Below are 16,033 nucleotides of genomic sequence, written 5' to 3'. Positions count from 1 at the left end.
CTTCTGTCTCTCAAAGGGTTTTCCCTCACTAATCCGCATGCTCTCAGTCCCTCTCTTCCTCGTCCCAGTCCTAGCATATTTCAAAAGGGGAATGGGAGAATCGGAATTGTGGTGTTCTCAAAAAAAGGATAAAGATGTAGATTTTTGTCAGGAACAGGGGTTTGAATGTATGGTTGTTGAGAAGTGGGTTTCGAGGAAAGAAGGGTATAGCTCATGTTGTAATTGAGGGGGTGGTCTTTGTTTTCCCTGATGGATTGCCTGCTCTTCAGTATGGAAAAATGTTAGGATAGAATGGGACTTTGGTGACAATATCCCATACAGACAGAGGGGATACCGCGTCGCACCCAAGAGCATTCCTTCCGCAGTCCCCAAGGACCCTCTACCCACGTGATCCTCCCTCGTTTGTCTGCCCTCAGGGTTGGGATCCAAGCACGATGGCCCTTCCCTGGCCACCTGAACAAAGGATCCCCAGTGCCTATCCGTGAGACTACCCTTGGGTTTCGCACATATCCTTCCCCTAAAACCCTGGCCTTCCAAGGAACATTAGCTAATGGTCCTTCCTAAATTTATTAAAGACGACAATGAGCAAATGCCCCATCTCTCTACAAGAATAACATGTCTGCTTTAAAGGATTTTGTACCAGTTTTCCTTTTAAGTCAGGTAAGGAAATTCTATCCTCAGAACCGATGTACATGATACTGCTCCGATTTTCTGTAGTATACTTTAGGGAGTTTAATTTCACCCTTATCTGATTCACAAGATCCTTCCCCTAAAGGATCATCTTCAATGCTAGTAAGAGATATGGATCTTCAACGGTCATTGTTAAGCTTGTAAAATAAATATATTTTTGTTGTTAACCTCTATTCCTCCCCTATTCGTCCCAGTGGTTGATTCCTCTAGTGTCTTATTCTCCAGGCTTTCCAAACTCTTGCTCTTCCTAACCTCTACGAGGTTTGTAATGGGGTTACTGGCCACACATTGGATCAGGGTTTTGGTCTTTTCCTTGTTCAGGATGACAGTTTTTTATAAGGACTTTTAACTCCTGCCCTGAGGGACCTAGGACCTTGGAGGAGATGGTTGAATGTTTTGGTGGTTCCATCATTTCTGAGAAGAAGGTTGAGTTCAGAGACCTATCCTTCCCCTTTTATTTTCTCGGACCTGTCGGGATGAATATTCTGTGGATGGTTATGGATAATTAGGTTATCTTGGAAAGAGGCTTCCACAGAATTTCATGTACACGGTTTCCCACTAGTTAAATCTATTTATACCTATGGCAGTGGAAGTGGAGTAGAACCAGACTCCGCTCCTTTCCACACAACAATAGTAAGTAATATTTTTAAAGTCTTTCTTTTAGTGGGGCAGTATATAAAAGGGCTGAGCTGACAGGGAAATGTATCTGTAAATCCAGAGAGATTACGAATGTATCTCTCTCGGGTTTCCAATTATCGTGGGGACACAAAAGTTGATATATATTGCCTTCTACCAATTTCCTTTCTATGGAATTGCCTGAGGGGGTCAGGAGATGAAATGTTATTTCCATTTTATAGAGATGGAGTTGATAATGAGATTTCCATAGACTTCACCCTATTGATGGAAAAGGGGTTTGAAGTATATGGTCTTTCTGCAAGGTAGAGTGTATTGGAACTGTCCTTAAGAGAAGTGTAGTCATTTGGTTTTGGTCTGGACCCTTTTGGTAAAATATAGGGTCTAAAGGGATATTGGTCCTCACTATGATGTGGCCCCCAACTTGTTTCAGTTGGGCTGAATCCCATTCCTGACAGCATATGTGAGGAAGCAATGGTATGAACAGTAAGATGACAACACAAGAGATGCAAGTTTAAGGATGTTTATTAAATTGCTTCAAAAGGGTTGGAGACTTCCTACCTTGCCCCAACGCTAGAATGGGAGTAACCTCGACCATTAAATTAAAGAAAAACAGTCCTAGTCGGTCTAGTCCAAAACAATAATTACACTAATTAACCTATTACCTGCCTTAAGCTCATACAAAAAGGTGCAAGGGTAATGTACTTAAATAATAGGGACAATGTGTTCAACAAAAGAATCAGGATGGCAAAGTATTCATAGAAGGGGGGACTCCCTTCCCCATGATTTCACCTTTTGATAGTACATCGTAGGGATAGAAAGCACAGATTCCTTCAGTAAGGCCCCCTCTGGTTGGCTCAGGCAGTTCAACAGCTTGTTCGGCTTCTGGCTGTACCAAGGTTAGGCTTCTCTCAACCTTTAAAATCAGGATTTCACAATTTTCAAAATAAAGTACTGCCAATGTCTCTCTGTAAAACTTCTCTCAAGGTTCAAAATAAAGTGCTGCAAAGGTCTCCTTTCAAACAAGCTTCATTGATTCAAATAAACATACAACGTTCCTGCTTTCTCAATTTACTCTGAATTCTCTTCCCAAGTTGCAAGGTTTCTCTTTAGCAACAATAATTAAAAATATTCACAGTTTCTTTCAACTTACTTGAGGTTTCCATTTGTGTCACAGGCTTTCAAGACAGCATAGCCTTGACTTTACCACTATGCCAGACCACTGCGACAGTCACTCGTTTCCTCCAGTTTATCAATGCTTTCTGGTAGCTGTAGTTCAGTCGATTAGGGCTCCCTCAATCTGGGGCAAGCTCTTTTGTTCTTCTTTCATACTTTATACTTGAAAGCTCCCCTTGATCGGGCGCAAGCTTTTTACATGGATACTGTATCAACGGTTTGGGTCCACTTTTACATTCGGAGACTTTCGACTGTACAGTCTTCACTACAGCATGACTACTCCGATACAATAAATCATCCTGTCGCTTTAAAGCCATCTTCACTCTTTCAAACGCACTTGTCGGGTTACATGCAATTGTACTCAATACTGTTTCTTTCACAGCAAATCAACTGGGCTTTTGTTCTACCATCTCGCATCACTCACCGGTTGTTGCCGTTCTTCAGTTTTCACTTTATTCATGGAATTTGTAGGCTTTGTGGTATATGGAACCTCCCCAAAATTACATCTTCTCAGCAGGCTTCTCATCAAGGACTTCTAGAAGGCAGTTCTCTTCTTATCTCAATCAGCTGACACTAGGAAATGTGGGTCTCTTGTCTGGCCTTCTTGCAGCCTCACCACAGCATGTTTTCCAGATTCCACTTTCTCAAGTTTAGCAACTCAGCCTGGGGTCCTGTCTTGCCTCCAGCCTCGCTCTCTGAGTGCTTGAGATTTAGGAAGGGATCCTCTGCCAGACTCAGCCTTGCAGCCTCCCTCCTGGCTTCCCAAGAGCTACTGCCTTCTCTCCCTGTGCAGCCTCCTTTCGTACACCTGTGAGGTGTTAATTGAGTGCAAGTGTTTTCTTGGAGTTGGGTCTGTATGACTTTGCCTGACTATTAGTGGGACAACTGACGTTAGGATGGAATAGTCTGTCTTCTGCCGCTTAAAGAGTTTCCCCTCAGTAATCCTCATGCTCCCAGTCCCTCTCTTCCTCATACCAGTCATAGAGTATTTCAATGGGGGAATGGGATTATGAGAATTGTGGTGTTAGACAAAAAAGGGAGACAGCGCACAGGAGGAATAAGCCTGCAAGTGCCAAAAGTGTGCACAGCATGCATTGCTCCAAGTCTGGGAATGCGATACTTACCAACAGTTAGATGAGTCTTCATCTTGGGAATTACTGCGCCCACTCTGTATTGACTCCTATTAGTCACAACGCAGTGAGAGCCCTAGGAAGAACTCCATGACCATCTCCCTACTTGTCACATCGTACAAGGTCGCCCTCCAAGAACTCCGATACAGGGGAAGGACTTCCATCCATAGAAATCCCTACGCCAATACACTAGCACAGGCTAGACGCTTGTACAAATACCAAGGTCTCAGTCCTGATAAATGTTCTGGATTCATACCACTAAGAACTGAAACATGTTGAGATGTTTTACTGTTTAATGGCAAGACAGTTATTTAACCTATGCATCGAATGACAAATTGTTGTGCAGAATCACTGGTTTATGAGAAGAGACAACAAACAATATGCTAACGATGTTTCATAATTAATGTTTGCGATACACACTAGCCACAACAGTGGTGATTTGCATTTGCAAGTGTACACGACCATCAATTTCTCTAATTATGTCTTGGTCTAACCATATAGTGTTTTAAGATGTTTTGTAAAATGTTTATTCTTGTGATTTTGCTTAAGATTAAAATGTTTTTTAACCACTGTAAGCAACCCAACTTTCAGTTTCCCCCCCCCCACCCCAGAAAAACTTGCCTCTATCTTCCTTGTTTTGCATACAAAAAAGGGATACAGATGTAGATTTTTGTCAGGAACAGGGGCTTTGAATGTATGGTTGTTGAGAAGTGGGTTTCGAGGAAAGAGGGGTAAAACTTATGTTGGAATTGATGTCTTCCCCATTTTCCCTGATGGTTTCGGCTTCTATTCGGCATGGGAAAAGGTTGGGGTAGAATGGAACTTTGGTGACAATATCACATACAGACAAAGGGGATGTCGGATAGGGTGTGTAGAAAGAAATGGGATACCGCATCGCACCAAAGGGCATTCCTTCTGCAGTCACCAAGGGCATTCCTTCCGCAGTCCCCAAGTCCCCCCTGCCCAGGTGATCCTCCCTCGCGTGTCCGACCCCAGGGTTGGGATCCAAGCGCGATGGCCCTTCCCATGCCACCTGAACAAAGGATCTCTATGACCTATCCGTGAGAATACCCTGGGGTTTCTCACACCACTCAGTCCTACTCTTCCTTCGAATGCCTCGTCTGCCGACTTGGTGTCTCTCCTATCTGCTCGCTGACTCTCGCCACCATCTACAGGACTCCTAGTCCACTCTCCATCTTCCTTTCAGAGTGGTCTGACCTCACCTCTTCACTCCTGGACTCTCCCTCCAAGCTCCTTCTCCTCAGAGACTTAAATATTCACCTTGATGCACTGTACTCGTCTGCAGCTTCCGTGACTCTTTCCCTCACCAATCTACCCTCTGGTCCGACCCACTCAGCCGGACACACCTTAGGTACACTCATCTCAGCAGACATCCCCACCTCTCTCTTGGTCGGACCATGCTCACCTGTCCACTTATCTGGATCTCTTGGATCCCCCGGCTAAGCCTCTGCCCGCACTGCCAGTCTCCTCCTCCATCATTCGACCGAAGAAACAAGTGTCAACGCTGCCTTTACTGCCACTTTCATTCCCCCTCCCACTCCAGCCACTGAATCCCAAACTGACACAGCCCTTGCTAACCTGCACCTCTCCATCTCTGAAATTCTTGCCCCTGGCATGAGGATCCGCATGAAACCTGCCTCCAAGCGCAACACCTGGTCTGATTCTGAATCCTAGCCTCTCTGACGCGCAAGTGCAGAGTTGCTGAACGGTAGTGGCTGGCTTCAAGCACATCCACGTGCCTGCCGCCTGCTCCAAAAGGAAATACAGACTCCATTTGCTCGAGGGAAGAGGGCCCATATCCAAGCGGCCACCAACAACATGGCTGAACTGTCCAAAATATGCAAGGAACTCAACAATCCAAGTGAACTCTCATCTTTTCCTCTGCCATCCCAGGCCCTCTGCACTGCACTGGCCTCCCACTTCACTACCAAAAACCAGGACATCACGTCCCCCACTCTCCTCTACTCCCCTCCCCTCCTGCACCCGCTCTCAGGTCTCCCTTTGCACTCCTCCCCCTTCCCTCCTACTCTCCCTCCTTCATTCCCATAGCGTCAGATTAGGTCTTCAAACAAGTCCTCTCTATGAAAGTCTCCTCCAGACCGGTGTCCCCTGCTCCTCCAGAACTATCAAGGACAACATTGCCTCCATTGCTCCAGTCTTGGCTAATTTCTGCGATCACTTCTTTGCCACTGGCTCCTTCCCACTACACGTCGGGCACATCCTTGTGAACCCTCTCCTTAAAAAGCCTTCTGGCGACCCTTCAGTATCCTTTCCCCTCACTCTCTGCCCTGCCTCCCTTGGACCTCCTCCAACCCCCACCGGCGAGGCCAAGAACTTCGGGGTCATCTTTGACTCCACACTTTCCTTCTCCACCCACATCTCGGACGTCTCTAAAAAGTCAAACTTTCTATTGCACCTCCTCAGAGGTACTCTGTCTTTCCTCTCCTTCCCCAGAAGCTCATTGTCTCCCAAGCTCTGGTCATCTCTAGGTTGGACTATTGTAACAGCCTCTTTCTAAATCTACCTGCCTCTACTCTCCGCCCTCTGCAACTAATCCAGAACAGGACTGTGAGACTTGTTCTTGGCCTCAAGCCCCGAGATCGTATCCCCCCAGCTTGGATCTCTCTCCATTGGCTCACAGTGGATGCAAGGATTAAATTCAAAAGGCTTTCTGGGGGCTGGGTCCAAAATACCTTCAGCTTTCCCTCCACAAATACCTCCCCTCTCGAGCTCTTCGCTCCCCTACCTCCAACTCCCTCGGGGTCAGTCGTTTTTCAAAGAAACAAGCTGGGGGGCAGATCTCGATTTTCGGCTGGAGCCTCCCTCTGGAACAGCCTTCCTGCCACTCTAAAACTTGAGGAGAACCATCTCTGGTTCCGGAAGCACCTCAAGACCTTCCTCCTCTTCTGCTTTTGCACCCCCCCCTCTCTCCCCTACTGATCTGTTCTCTCTCGGCACTGTGCCCCTGGCCCCCTCTGTCCTCCGGGCCCAGGTTCCAGCTCACCCTGCCACCCTCCTGCACTGACTCTGGGCCACCCCTTGCACTGGGGTCCATCTGTACCCATACAGTCCCTCCGACCCTTTTTCTTCCTGCACTTATCAGACCGACCCTATCTGCTGCCTTAAACCCAGCACTTGTCGGCTGCACTACCACTGTTTGTTGCATGTACTATTTATTAATTTATTATTTTTTATTTGTTTCTCCTTTGCTCCGCACTTTTCACTTCTCCCCCCTTCCATGCACTTTTCCCCTTTCCCATGCACTTGCGCATTCTCAATGTCACTGGGCCTAGTAAGATCGTTGTTTTGTTCTTCCCTGTTCCCCTTCCTTGCCTTGTTGTGCTCAAACACTTTTGTATGAGCGCAATAGATATTAAATATCAATTCAATTGCTGCCCGGCTACTTACTGCCCTATCTCCATTACCCCCTTCCTGGGCAAGCTCTTTGAGAAGCTGGTCATCTCCCAACTAATCCACCACACTGAATCGGTTGGTTGTCTCCACGACCAGCAGTCTAGATTCAGAGCAGCCAGTGGTATGGACACTGCTCTCCTAAACACATTTAAAGACTTGCTCTCAAATCTCAATTACAACTCCCTCCATTCTCACCCTTCTTGATCTTTCCTCTGCCTTTGACATGGTCAATCATGCCACCCTTATAAAATCGGCATTCGTGAAACCCTTAGCATCACTGATCTGACACTGGACTGGTTGACCACCTTCCTATCTGACTGACATTCCCAGGTTCAACTGGGCCCATTGCTCTCCTCCGCCTCATTCTCCACCTGCGGCGTCCCTCAGGGCTCTATCCTCTCGCTGTGGTTCTTCAACATCTACCTTGCCCTTCTTGCCCACCTGATCTCTACCTTTTCTCCTCACTTTCAGTATTATGCGGACGATACACAGCTCTCCTTCATGCTTCCCTCCACTTCCCCCTCTTCTTCCTCCCTCATTCCTGACTGACTGCTATTCAGGTATGGTGTGCTGCTAACGATCTCTGCTTTAATGCCAGTAAGATTGAGATCCTTCTGATTGAGACCTCTGCTCCCTCCTTCCCTCCTATTCTCTGGCCACCCTCCATGGGTCCCCTGCCCTCACCCTCTTGTGAGGCTAAAACCATTGGCATCATCTTCAATTCTCCTCTACCCTTCTCTCCTCACATCGCAGACCTTGCCAAGGTGGTCATTTTCAGCTGCACCCCCTTAGAGGCATTCTCTCTTTCCTCACTTTCCTCCAGAAACTCAATGTCTCCACATTGTGGTCCTCCCACAGCTGGACTACTGCATCCGTCTCTTCCTCAATCTACCTTTATCCTCTCTTCGCCCCCTTCAATTAATGAAGAATAGGACTGCAAGACTTCTCCTTGGCCTCAAGCCCAGGGACCGCTTCTCTCCAGCCCTAAAATGTCTCCACTGACTCCCAGTGGCTGCCAGGATAACCTTCAAGACCCTCTGCATCATCCACAAGGCTTTCTGGTGCCTGGGACCCCGCTACATCCAACTCTCTCACCCTAAATACCTGCTAGAGCCCTTCTAGCTCCAACTCTCTGCAGATCAGGTGCTTTTCCAAGAAGAGAGTGGGGGGTAGATCACTTTTCGACAGGAGCATCCCTCTGGAATGGCCTCCCTGCCCCGCGCAGGCTTGAGCCGGATCTCCTTAAGTTCCTGAAGCTTCTCCAGACTCTTTCTCTTCTTCCTTCCCTCTCCCCCTCCTATGCTAATGCCCCCCCCTCTCCCGCATTGACAGAGTCGTAGCCAGGATTGTCTTACAAGTGGAGCCTGAAGCTAATGTAGTTGGGTACAACAAAGTGATATTCACATCTGTAAATGCCCACACTGTGCTGCTTAGTGGGCAAATACAGTCTACCACAGCACCCCTGTCTCCCAAACCTGCACTTGCCCTTCCCTCGATTAGCCTGGTGGGGTGTGCATCCCTACCGAGCCTGGTACACCCCCTTCCTCGTACTTAGAATGTGGTTTTCAGTCCTTGCATCCCCTGTCACTTGCCCACCTGGCTTCCCCTTAGCACTTGCCTTGTCCGAGGGGCCCTCTTCCTCCCTCCCTCCAAAGTATTAAATAACTCATACAAAGCTGCATTCCCATACCATGGGATTCCTGATAAATGCTCCAGATGTATGATATTGGGCCTGACTTTTTACAGATATTGTGATCGTGCTCACATACTGGAGTTTCCTGGGGCCACATTATTTACGCTCGTTGTGTAATATTGAATGACCACATTCCAATGCAACCCCAGATATGGTTGCCAAGCAGATTTACTCAGAGGGAGCTTAAGAATTAATGTTTTCTAGATGTTGCATCCGTAGTAGAATGAGATTAGCATGGTTGAAGTCCCTAGTACTTGCTGCTGAATTTAACCTACTGTATGTGTCCTTGTTAGCTTCCACTCTAGACCCATATATATTTGGGAAGACATCAGGAATTTTCTGGCATCACTTCGCCTAGGAACATGTAAATCGATCTAAAACTGCATGCAAGGTTAATGAAACAGATCAGTGAATGTTGCTGGGAAATCATGGGATATTTTGGATAGCACATCGATCCCAGTAGAAATGTGCATTGCAAAATATCCTATTCTTTGCTAATTGACGATGGTGCAAGATTATGCTCACAGAATGCATCCTTCCAAATAAACTATGTATTATGTACCTGCACTTGCCTTGCTGCCTATGGACCATCAACGTTTTATTGTATTTTTCAGTTGTAAAACATACATTAAGGAACAGTTAAAAAACATCTGGTGCAGTAATCCATGACATCTGCTTATATTTTACCTGGGAGGGGTGAATGGAGCTGGGTGCAAAAATAGAAAGGCCACAAGCAGGTCCATTGATTCATCAGAAATGCTGTCACTCAGCAACTGAGCACTGATCCAGCGTTTCACTAGACGTGAAGTGCTGCTAAAGGCTGGATGCTGCTGCTGGAGGCTAAGGATAAGAAGAATATAAGTACGCATTTAATATTATTGCATAAAGTGAGATTAACGGGGACAGCGCAAGGTTCATTTCAGTACACATTCCATACACCAAGACGGACACACAGTGTTAACCTGTAAGAGGGAGGGGCAATCTATCTTTGTCCCAGTCATGTGCAGCCTTTCCAAAAAAGAAAGGACTTCAAAATTAAAATGTGGAAACTAATTTCTTTCGACAAACAGTGAGGAAAAATTCTAAGGGCCTCCAGAATACAAGCAGACAGATTTTTCAACAGCCCTCTGGTGAGGAATGTGAAATGTATTCCAAGAGTACATAGGGTTCCAGCTAAAATAAAGGCCAAACTTGATTGGCAGCCATTAAGTAGATTTTACTTTTTGAGTGAAGTTTTCCCCACTTTGTGTGTCCCAGAGCATTTTTGCTGGACTACTGGACTTTTGAACATTTTTCCACACTCACTCATTCTTTTACTCCAATCATGGGATCCCATTTTACCTCTTTTGCGACTTTCTAATGGAGTTGTGCTTTCCTCCATCTTTTCTGGCATCTACATATTGTTACTGCAGAAGACAGAACTTTCTGTGCAGCGTTGCGGAAAGCTTCATGAGCTTCCCTTTTTTATTTTACCTCTTAACAAATGTTACCAGGGAAGTGGGACACTTTTTGTTATTTCTTGAGCCTTCTTCTACCTGACTGGGAGGAGGCAATCTTGATGGGTCTTTTGTCTTTGGCAGGCTTCCCCTGGAAATCCCCTCCAAGACCCAGTGCCTAAAAGGACAGGAAGTGTGAGAGGTGACCCAAACGCCTATGGTCTTTGTCCTGTGCCTGCCTGGAACCAGGTTCTGCTGGGAGGCTAGCTGTCCCCATTGGACAGCCGCCCCCCAACTTTGAATGAATGCATGTTTGGTGATTGGCAGAGTCAGTCAGTTTTCCTGCATAAAAGACAAGGGTCCTGGATCTGAACCTTAGAGTTGATGACTGGACTGAAGATCCGAAGAGTAATTCATAGGACGTCCCCAGCAACTTCCAGCAAACACCAGAGCCGTTCAGTGACCACTGCTGACCCGACCACAACCAAGGGACAGGGAAGATCTCCCGAATACTACTTCCTCCCCTAGACCTCTGGGCCTAGCCAGTCTCAATAAAACCTGCATTTTGCACCGTACCTCAAAAATCTGCGACCCCGCAGTCTTGCAATCTCCCAATATCCTGGGACCTGTGCCATTTTATGGTGCATTGACTTGTGAAGCTCGGCTTCGGCTGAAAGCTTTTGGCATCCTTCTGGACCTGCAGTGACTTTCCTGCTCCTAGACGTCCCCTCTACCGAGTATCGAGAACCAGAGAGAAGTCTGCCAGGCTGCAATCGTCACTTTCCCAAAGCCTGTGAAGGGCTCCAACGAGTCAGTGCAGTTAAGATCCTCTGCAGGGTGTCTGATCCCTCCAAAGTTCCTTCTTCAGCCGCCAAGGCCAAGTGACCCAAACTGGGGTTTGCCGTCTCCTCACTCTGGGGCTCGTCCTGTGACATTGTGTTCTTCATTGAAAGGGTACTGTCCCGCTCAGAGGTACTTACTTGGAGCTTGCTGCATTGTTCTTTTGTACCTGGGGACTGCATTCAGCTAATCCTTACACCACTCCAGAGCCTATCATAAGATACATTGAGGTGGACAACCCATTGTGCTCTACCTTGCCTTAGTACATTTGTCCTTGGGGCAATCTGGCTAGGGAATCTGTACATTTCCTTGCCAAAATAAACCGTTTCTTCTAGAATGTGCTTCTTTTATCCCTGCACTTCTTTGCCTTGTCTTCCTCAGCCCTTGGTTACTTGTGTCCCCGTTGCCCTCTGACCTTGAGACTCACTTAAGACAGGGCTGGACTTTCTAATGTAGGCTAAGCTAAAGTTTCTAAAATGTGCATATATTTTTCAGGAGGTTTGATTATGTGATTTGTTACTATTATTGCTATTATTAGTGCTGTGTCCAACTGTGAATTTGCAACTGTTCTATTTTGTTATTGTGTGATAGTACTTATCTTACTTGAATGCTACAAGCCTTAGTGTACATAAAAAAATACCTATGTTTTATATAACTTCTAGTATATAAGCAGATCCTTGAACTAAATGTATTGTCAAGGATGGCACTCTGTCAAGAGTGGCACAGGGCCCCCAGGTAGGGTTTGGGTGGCTGTGTTGATGTAAGGTGACAGATAAGTTCACACACAGCAGGAAACTCATAAAGAAAGAAAAGTAGGCAACTGTAGTTGTGAACAGAAAGGGGCAGGAAATACAAAGATACAAACAAACTGGATTCCCTCTTGGGGTGTATGCAGATATGTAAAAAGGGTGTTCCACAGACCTTTGGAAACTCCAGCCTTCTGCACGGATTACTATTACAGGGGCCCACTCTGTCTGCTCATGGCTGGGAACAACAGCTGTGGGTGTCTGTTAAACAGAAAACGCGACAAGGGAAGGGGTAGAGGTTGCCTGCCGGAAACCAACAGTCAAGCTCTGTACAAAGGATCAACATAAGGCACAAGAGAGACAAGAACAGAAATAACCAGGGACAAGGAAGTCTAAGAGAAATCTAGCAGAAGGGAATGAAGGAAGACGCAGTACAATAGAAATGGGTAAACTAAAGGGGAGGACAGAGGAGTCAAGGAAGAGAAGGACAGGGATCAAGAACAAGGGGTTGCAAACAAGGAAGAGAGCAAGGGAGCAGCAGCCAGGAAAGAGGGGGGCTGCAAACAAGGAAGCAGGACTGCAGTACCAAATGGTACAAGGTACAGAAAAACTGTAGTGGATTGCAGAAGACTGTAGTAGGCTGCTAGGCAGAGAGTCCAGAGGAGCAGGACTGAGAGCTGTAGTAGGCGGCAGACAGAGAGCCCAGAGGAGTAGGGCAGCAAGGAGCGAAACCAAAGGAACAGGGCGTAGAGGCAGAGGGACCGAGGGTCAGGGCTGAAAGCAGAAGAGAGTAGCAGGCTGCAAGGCAGGGAGCCCAGCGGAGCAGAGCAGCAAGGAGCGAGCTCAGAGGAGCAGAGCAGCGAGGCAGGGAGCCCGGAAGGCTATGGCTGTAGGCAGCGGAGTCTAACAGGCTGCAAGGCAAGAAGCCCAGAGGAGCAGGGCTGTGAGGCAGGGAGCCCAAAAGGCTAGGGCTGTAGGCAGCAGGGTGTAGCAGGCTGCAAGGCAGGAAGCCCAGAGGAGCAGGGCTGTAAGGCAGGGAGCCAAGAAGGCTAGGGCTTTAGGCAGCAGGGTGTAGCAGGCTGCAAGGCAGGAAGCCCAGAGGAGCAGGGCTGTGAGGCAGGGAGCCCAAAATGCTAGGGCTGTAGGCCGCAGGGTGTAGCAGGCTGCAAGGCAGGAAGCCCAGAGGAGCAGAGCTGTGAGGCAGGGAGCCCAAAAGGCTAGGGCTGTAGGCAGCAGGGTGTAGCAGGCTGCAAGGCAGGAAGCCCAGAAAGAGCACTGGAACAAAAGCAGGAAAATGCAGCAGCAGGAACAGCATACAAATTCGAGACAAAAGGCAAAAAGGGGCTGAGAGGACTCTTGATTCAAGAGACTGAGCTCCTGCTGGCAGCTGCTTAAATACCGCCCTGCCCTGTACTGATGCAGGCTAATTGGCAGCACCTGGAGCAGCACATCTGAATACAATCTGCCTCCTCCCTCTCTGGTACTGAGATGGTGGAAGCAGCATGATCCCTAGGGCTTCTGGGGATTGTGGTTCCAATCTTGACGAATGGGAATGGCCAGGAATTGATAGCTGTAGCATGGTGCATTGTGGTACATGTAGTTAGTTGAGTTTTATAAGAAGGCACCAAAGTCACGCAAATGGGAATTAAGTACCAAAGTGTGAATAGGGGTTGTTCCAAGAGTATTGTGAAGATAAATGAATAACAAATAGTCCATGATGGTTGCCAGTGTGTGCGCCCATGGCGCAGGCATGACATGTATGCTCTGTGTGCCTCACTACAGCCCGCCTCCCTCATAGACCAAGCCTGGTTGCTAATCCATGGCTACCAATGATTTGGATAGTTCAGGCTAAACCTAAAGGGTGTAACCCTGTTCACCAAAGGTGGGCTTTCTAAAGTCTTGTCCTAGACTGGACTATAAAAACTCTAGGGAGGACGGATATCTGGTGGGATAGGTACAGTTAGTCCCACAGGGGCACCCCAAATAATACACTACATCAGTATACACACATCATTAAGAATTACACATGTAGCAACTATCAGTTCCAAATAGTACTTGAGGGTAGGACAGAACAGTTGGAAATAGTGTAAAAACAGTAAAGGGTCTACGCAGACCCTTTCCACTCCTAAACTAAATGTAGGAATCATACCTGGGGGTAAATGAAATATATATAATATATACAAGGTGAAGGGGTGTGGTGAGAAACTTAGACAATATTCAAATGAATTAAAAAGTCATGATTGGGAGCCACAAAAGCCAGCAAAGGAACAGCGACAGTAATGCTCACAACCTTCCTTCAGTACAAGTATAAGTGTCTACTGCATATGTAAACCATATTCTCAACATAGTGTCTAGAGGAAGAAAGGTTTAACAATTATAAACAATGACCTAAAGGGCCACCAACATTCAGAATAAGGTTATACACTCACTAGCAAACCAATATAGTCTCATTACACTACTAGAAAGGGATTGGTGCAATGTAACCACGCACAGAAACAATTTCCTACATTGCTATAGCAGGAGTGCAGTGCAATGATGCAATACATTTAAATGTGAAGTAAATCGGGTTTAATTGATAAAAGTCCCCTCCACGAACAACATCCAAATAAGGTTACTACCCTTTAAGGAGGCGTTTTAAAGTTGTACAAAGTTCCCCACAGGATTTACTGGGATAAATGCAATCGACAGGGCCCCAGTGTTAGGGCAGGATTGCATTTTTTGGGTTTATGTTGTCCGATTTCAAGGGAACCCTACATGTTTTGCCTCACCTCCCAATGATTTCTCTGGTCAGAAATACTTCTACTGAATCACTCTGCCACTGCAACGCTTTCTTAGTATATTTCCCATGGTTGCCCATAAGGCTACTAGGACATTCTTGCTATTTAAGCCTTATTATTTTATCACCCTAGATTGGTTGCCCCTTGTAAGAAGGCTGTAGCAGCTGTAATTTAGTTTTAGTGTCGCCAGAAGTGCTGCCGATTTTACCTCCTTAGAAGCTGAATGCACCATTTTGGTAGCTAGTGGGATACAAATGTATTTTTTAAGTCCTAGTCTGCCATTTTCTTTAGAACATATGCCAATATAAATAGTGTGTGGATGGATCTTCGACTGGATCACCAAGTACCTTGAGGATAATGGCCTTGGACGTCTTGGCCAGGCTCGGGTGAAAGATGGATGTTGCAACAGTAGACTTCTCCTTTTCACGGCCTCGTCTCGTGTGAGGGGAGTTTAGGAGCTGTATAGAGTCTTGGCAGGCCAAGAGACGCCCACAAAGTTCCAGCCGGATTCGTTCTTTGGACGGCGATGCACAGCACAGTGGTACAAGACCCCCAGTATTCGTGAATTGCAGGCGGTGGAGGTCGGAGCTCTTCCAGGGATGGTGCAAAATGCAGTTCGTCTTGGGGATTGCTAGGTCCACCAGTCCAAAGGAAGAAGCGGTCTTGTTCGGATCGCCCCTGTCGCTCAGAAGGGGAGGTCGGGGCAGCAGCGGCTACCCAGCGGGCACTGGCAGTTGCTGGAAGTGGCGGGCATCTATTCCTCAGGCTGCTTCTTCTGATTCTTCTGTTCCAGTGGTTGACTCAGCTGAGCATGCCAATCATATCCCATGCAACATTCAAAACTTGGGGATGGCTGTCCAATGACGACAGCCAGCCTCCCAGTCACAAATGGTTTCTCTCAGGCACTCTGAAGGACAAAGGAATGGAGTGATTTGGTTGTCCCTCTCCACTTACTATCCTGCCAGTCACTCAAAGACCCTTAGTGGGCGCTCCAAGGGAAGTCCACTGAAGACAAAGTAATAAAAAGGAACCTTCCCCACCCAGGTAGGAAGGCGACCTCAGAAAGGACAAGCCATCTTGTTCAGGACTGTAACAGCCACCAATTTGTGTCAATGGTGACCCTTGTGTCCCCTACTCAGCCGCGATGACAGCCTGCAATAAACGTTCACAAGAAGTAATGTAAAAGGTACACTGCCACCAGCCTGAAAAGAGTAACTTGTCACAGTAACCATAGAAATTACTGGAAAAGGGAGTCAATTCTTCCCCTCAGCACTCCACATAAGGTGGGGTGTGCCGATCTAACAAAAGAAAGTACAGGTGGGATAAAAGGCATCCCGCTGCCTTGGTAACAGGGTGTTAACCAAGGGGAAATAAAGAAACCTGTGGAAACTCTAGGAGCTTCCAGTAACAGTGCACAGAAGAAATGTAGATGCCAGAAAAGATGGAGGAAAGTAGAACTCCAAAACAATATACCAAA

At 47.0% G+C, this 16,033-nt stretch overlaps 1 protein-coding gene across 1 annotated transcript in view; it reads right to left on the bottom strand.

Annotated features, from left to right (window-relative positions):
• Positions 1 to 16,033, bottom strand: part of NOL6 (nucleolar protein 6) — a 915,540-nt gene that overhangs the window by 411,378 nt on the left and 488,129 nt on the right. Inside the window, exon 20 of the mRNA XM_069626862.1 lies at positions 9,445 to 9,597. Coding sequence (XP_069482963.1) covers positions 9,445 to 9,597 — 153 coding nt within the window. The remainder of the gene's footprint in view (positions 1 to 9,444; positions 9,598 to 16,033) is intronic.

This window comes from Ambystoma mexicanum, chromosome 6p (genome assembly GCF_040938575.1).
Source record: "Ambystoma mexicanum isolate Mex_15411 chromosome 6p, UKY_AmexF1_1, whole genome shotgun sequence".
In the NCBI taxonomy this organism is placed as follows: domain Eukaryota; kingdom Metazoa; phylum Chordata; class Amphibia; order Caudata; family Ambystomatidae; genus Ambystoma; species Ambystoma mexicanum.
This window is presented reverse-complemented; position numbering and strand designations above follow the sequence as displayed.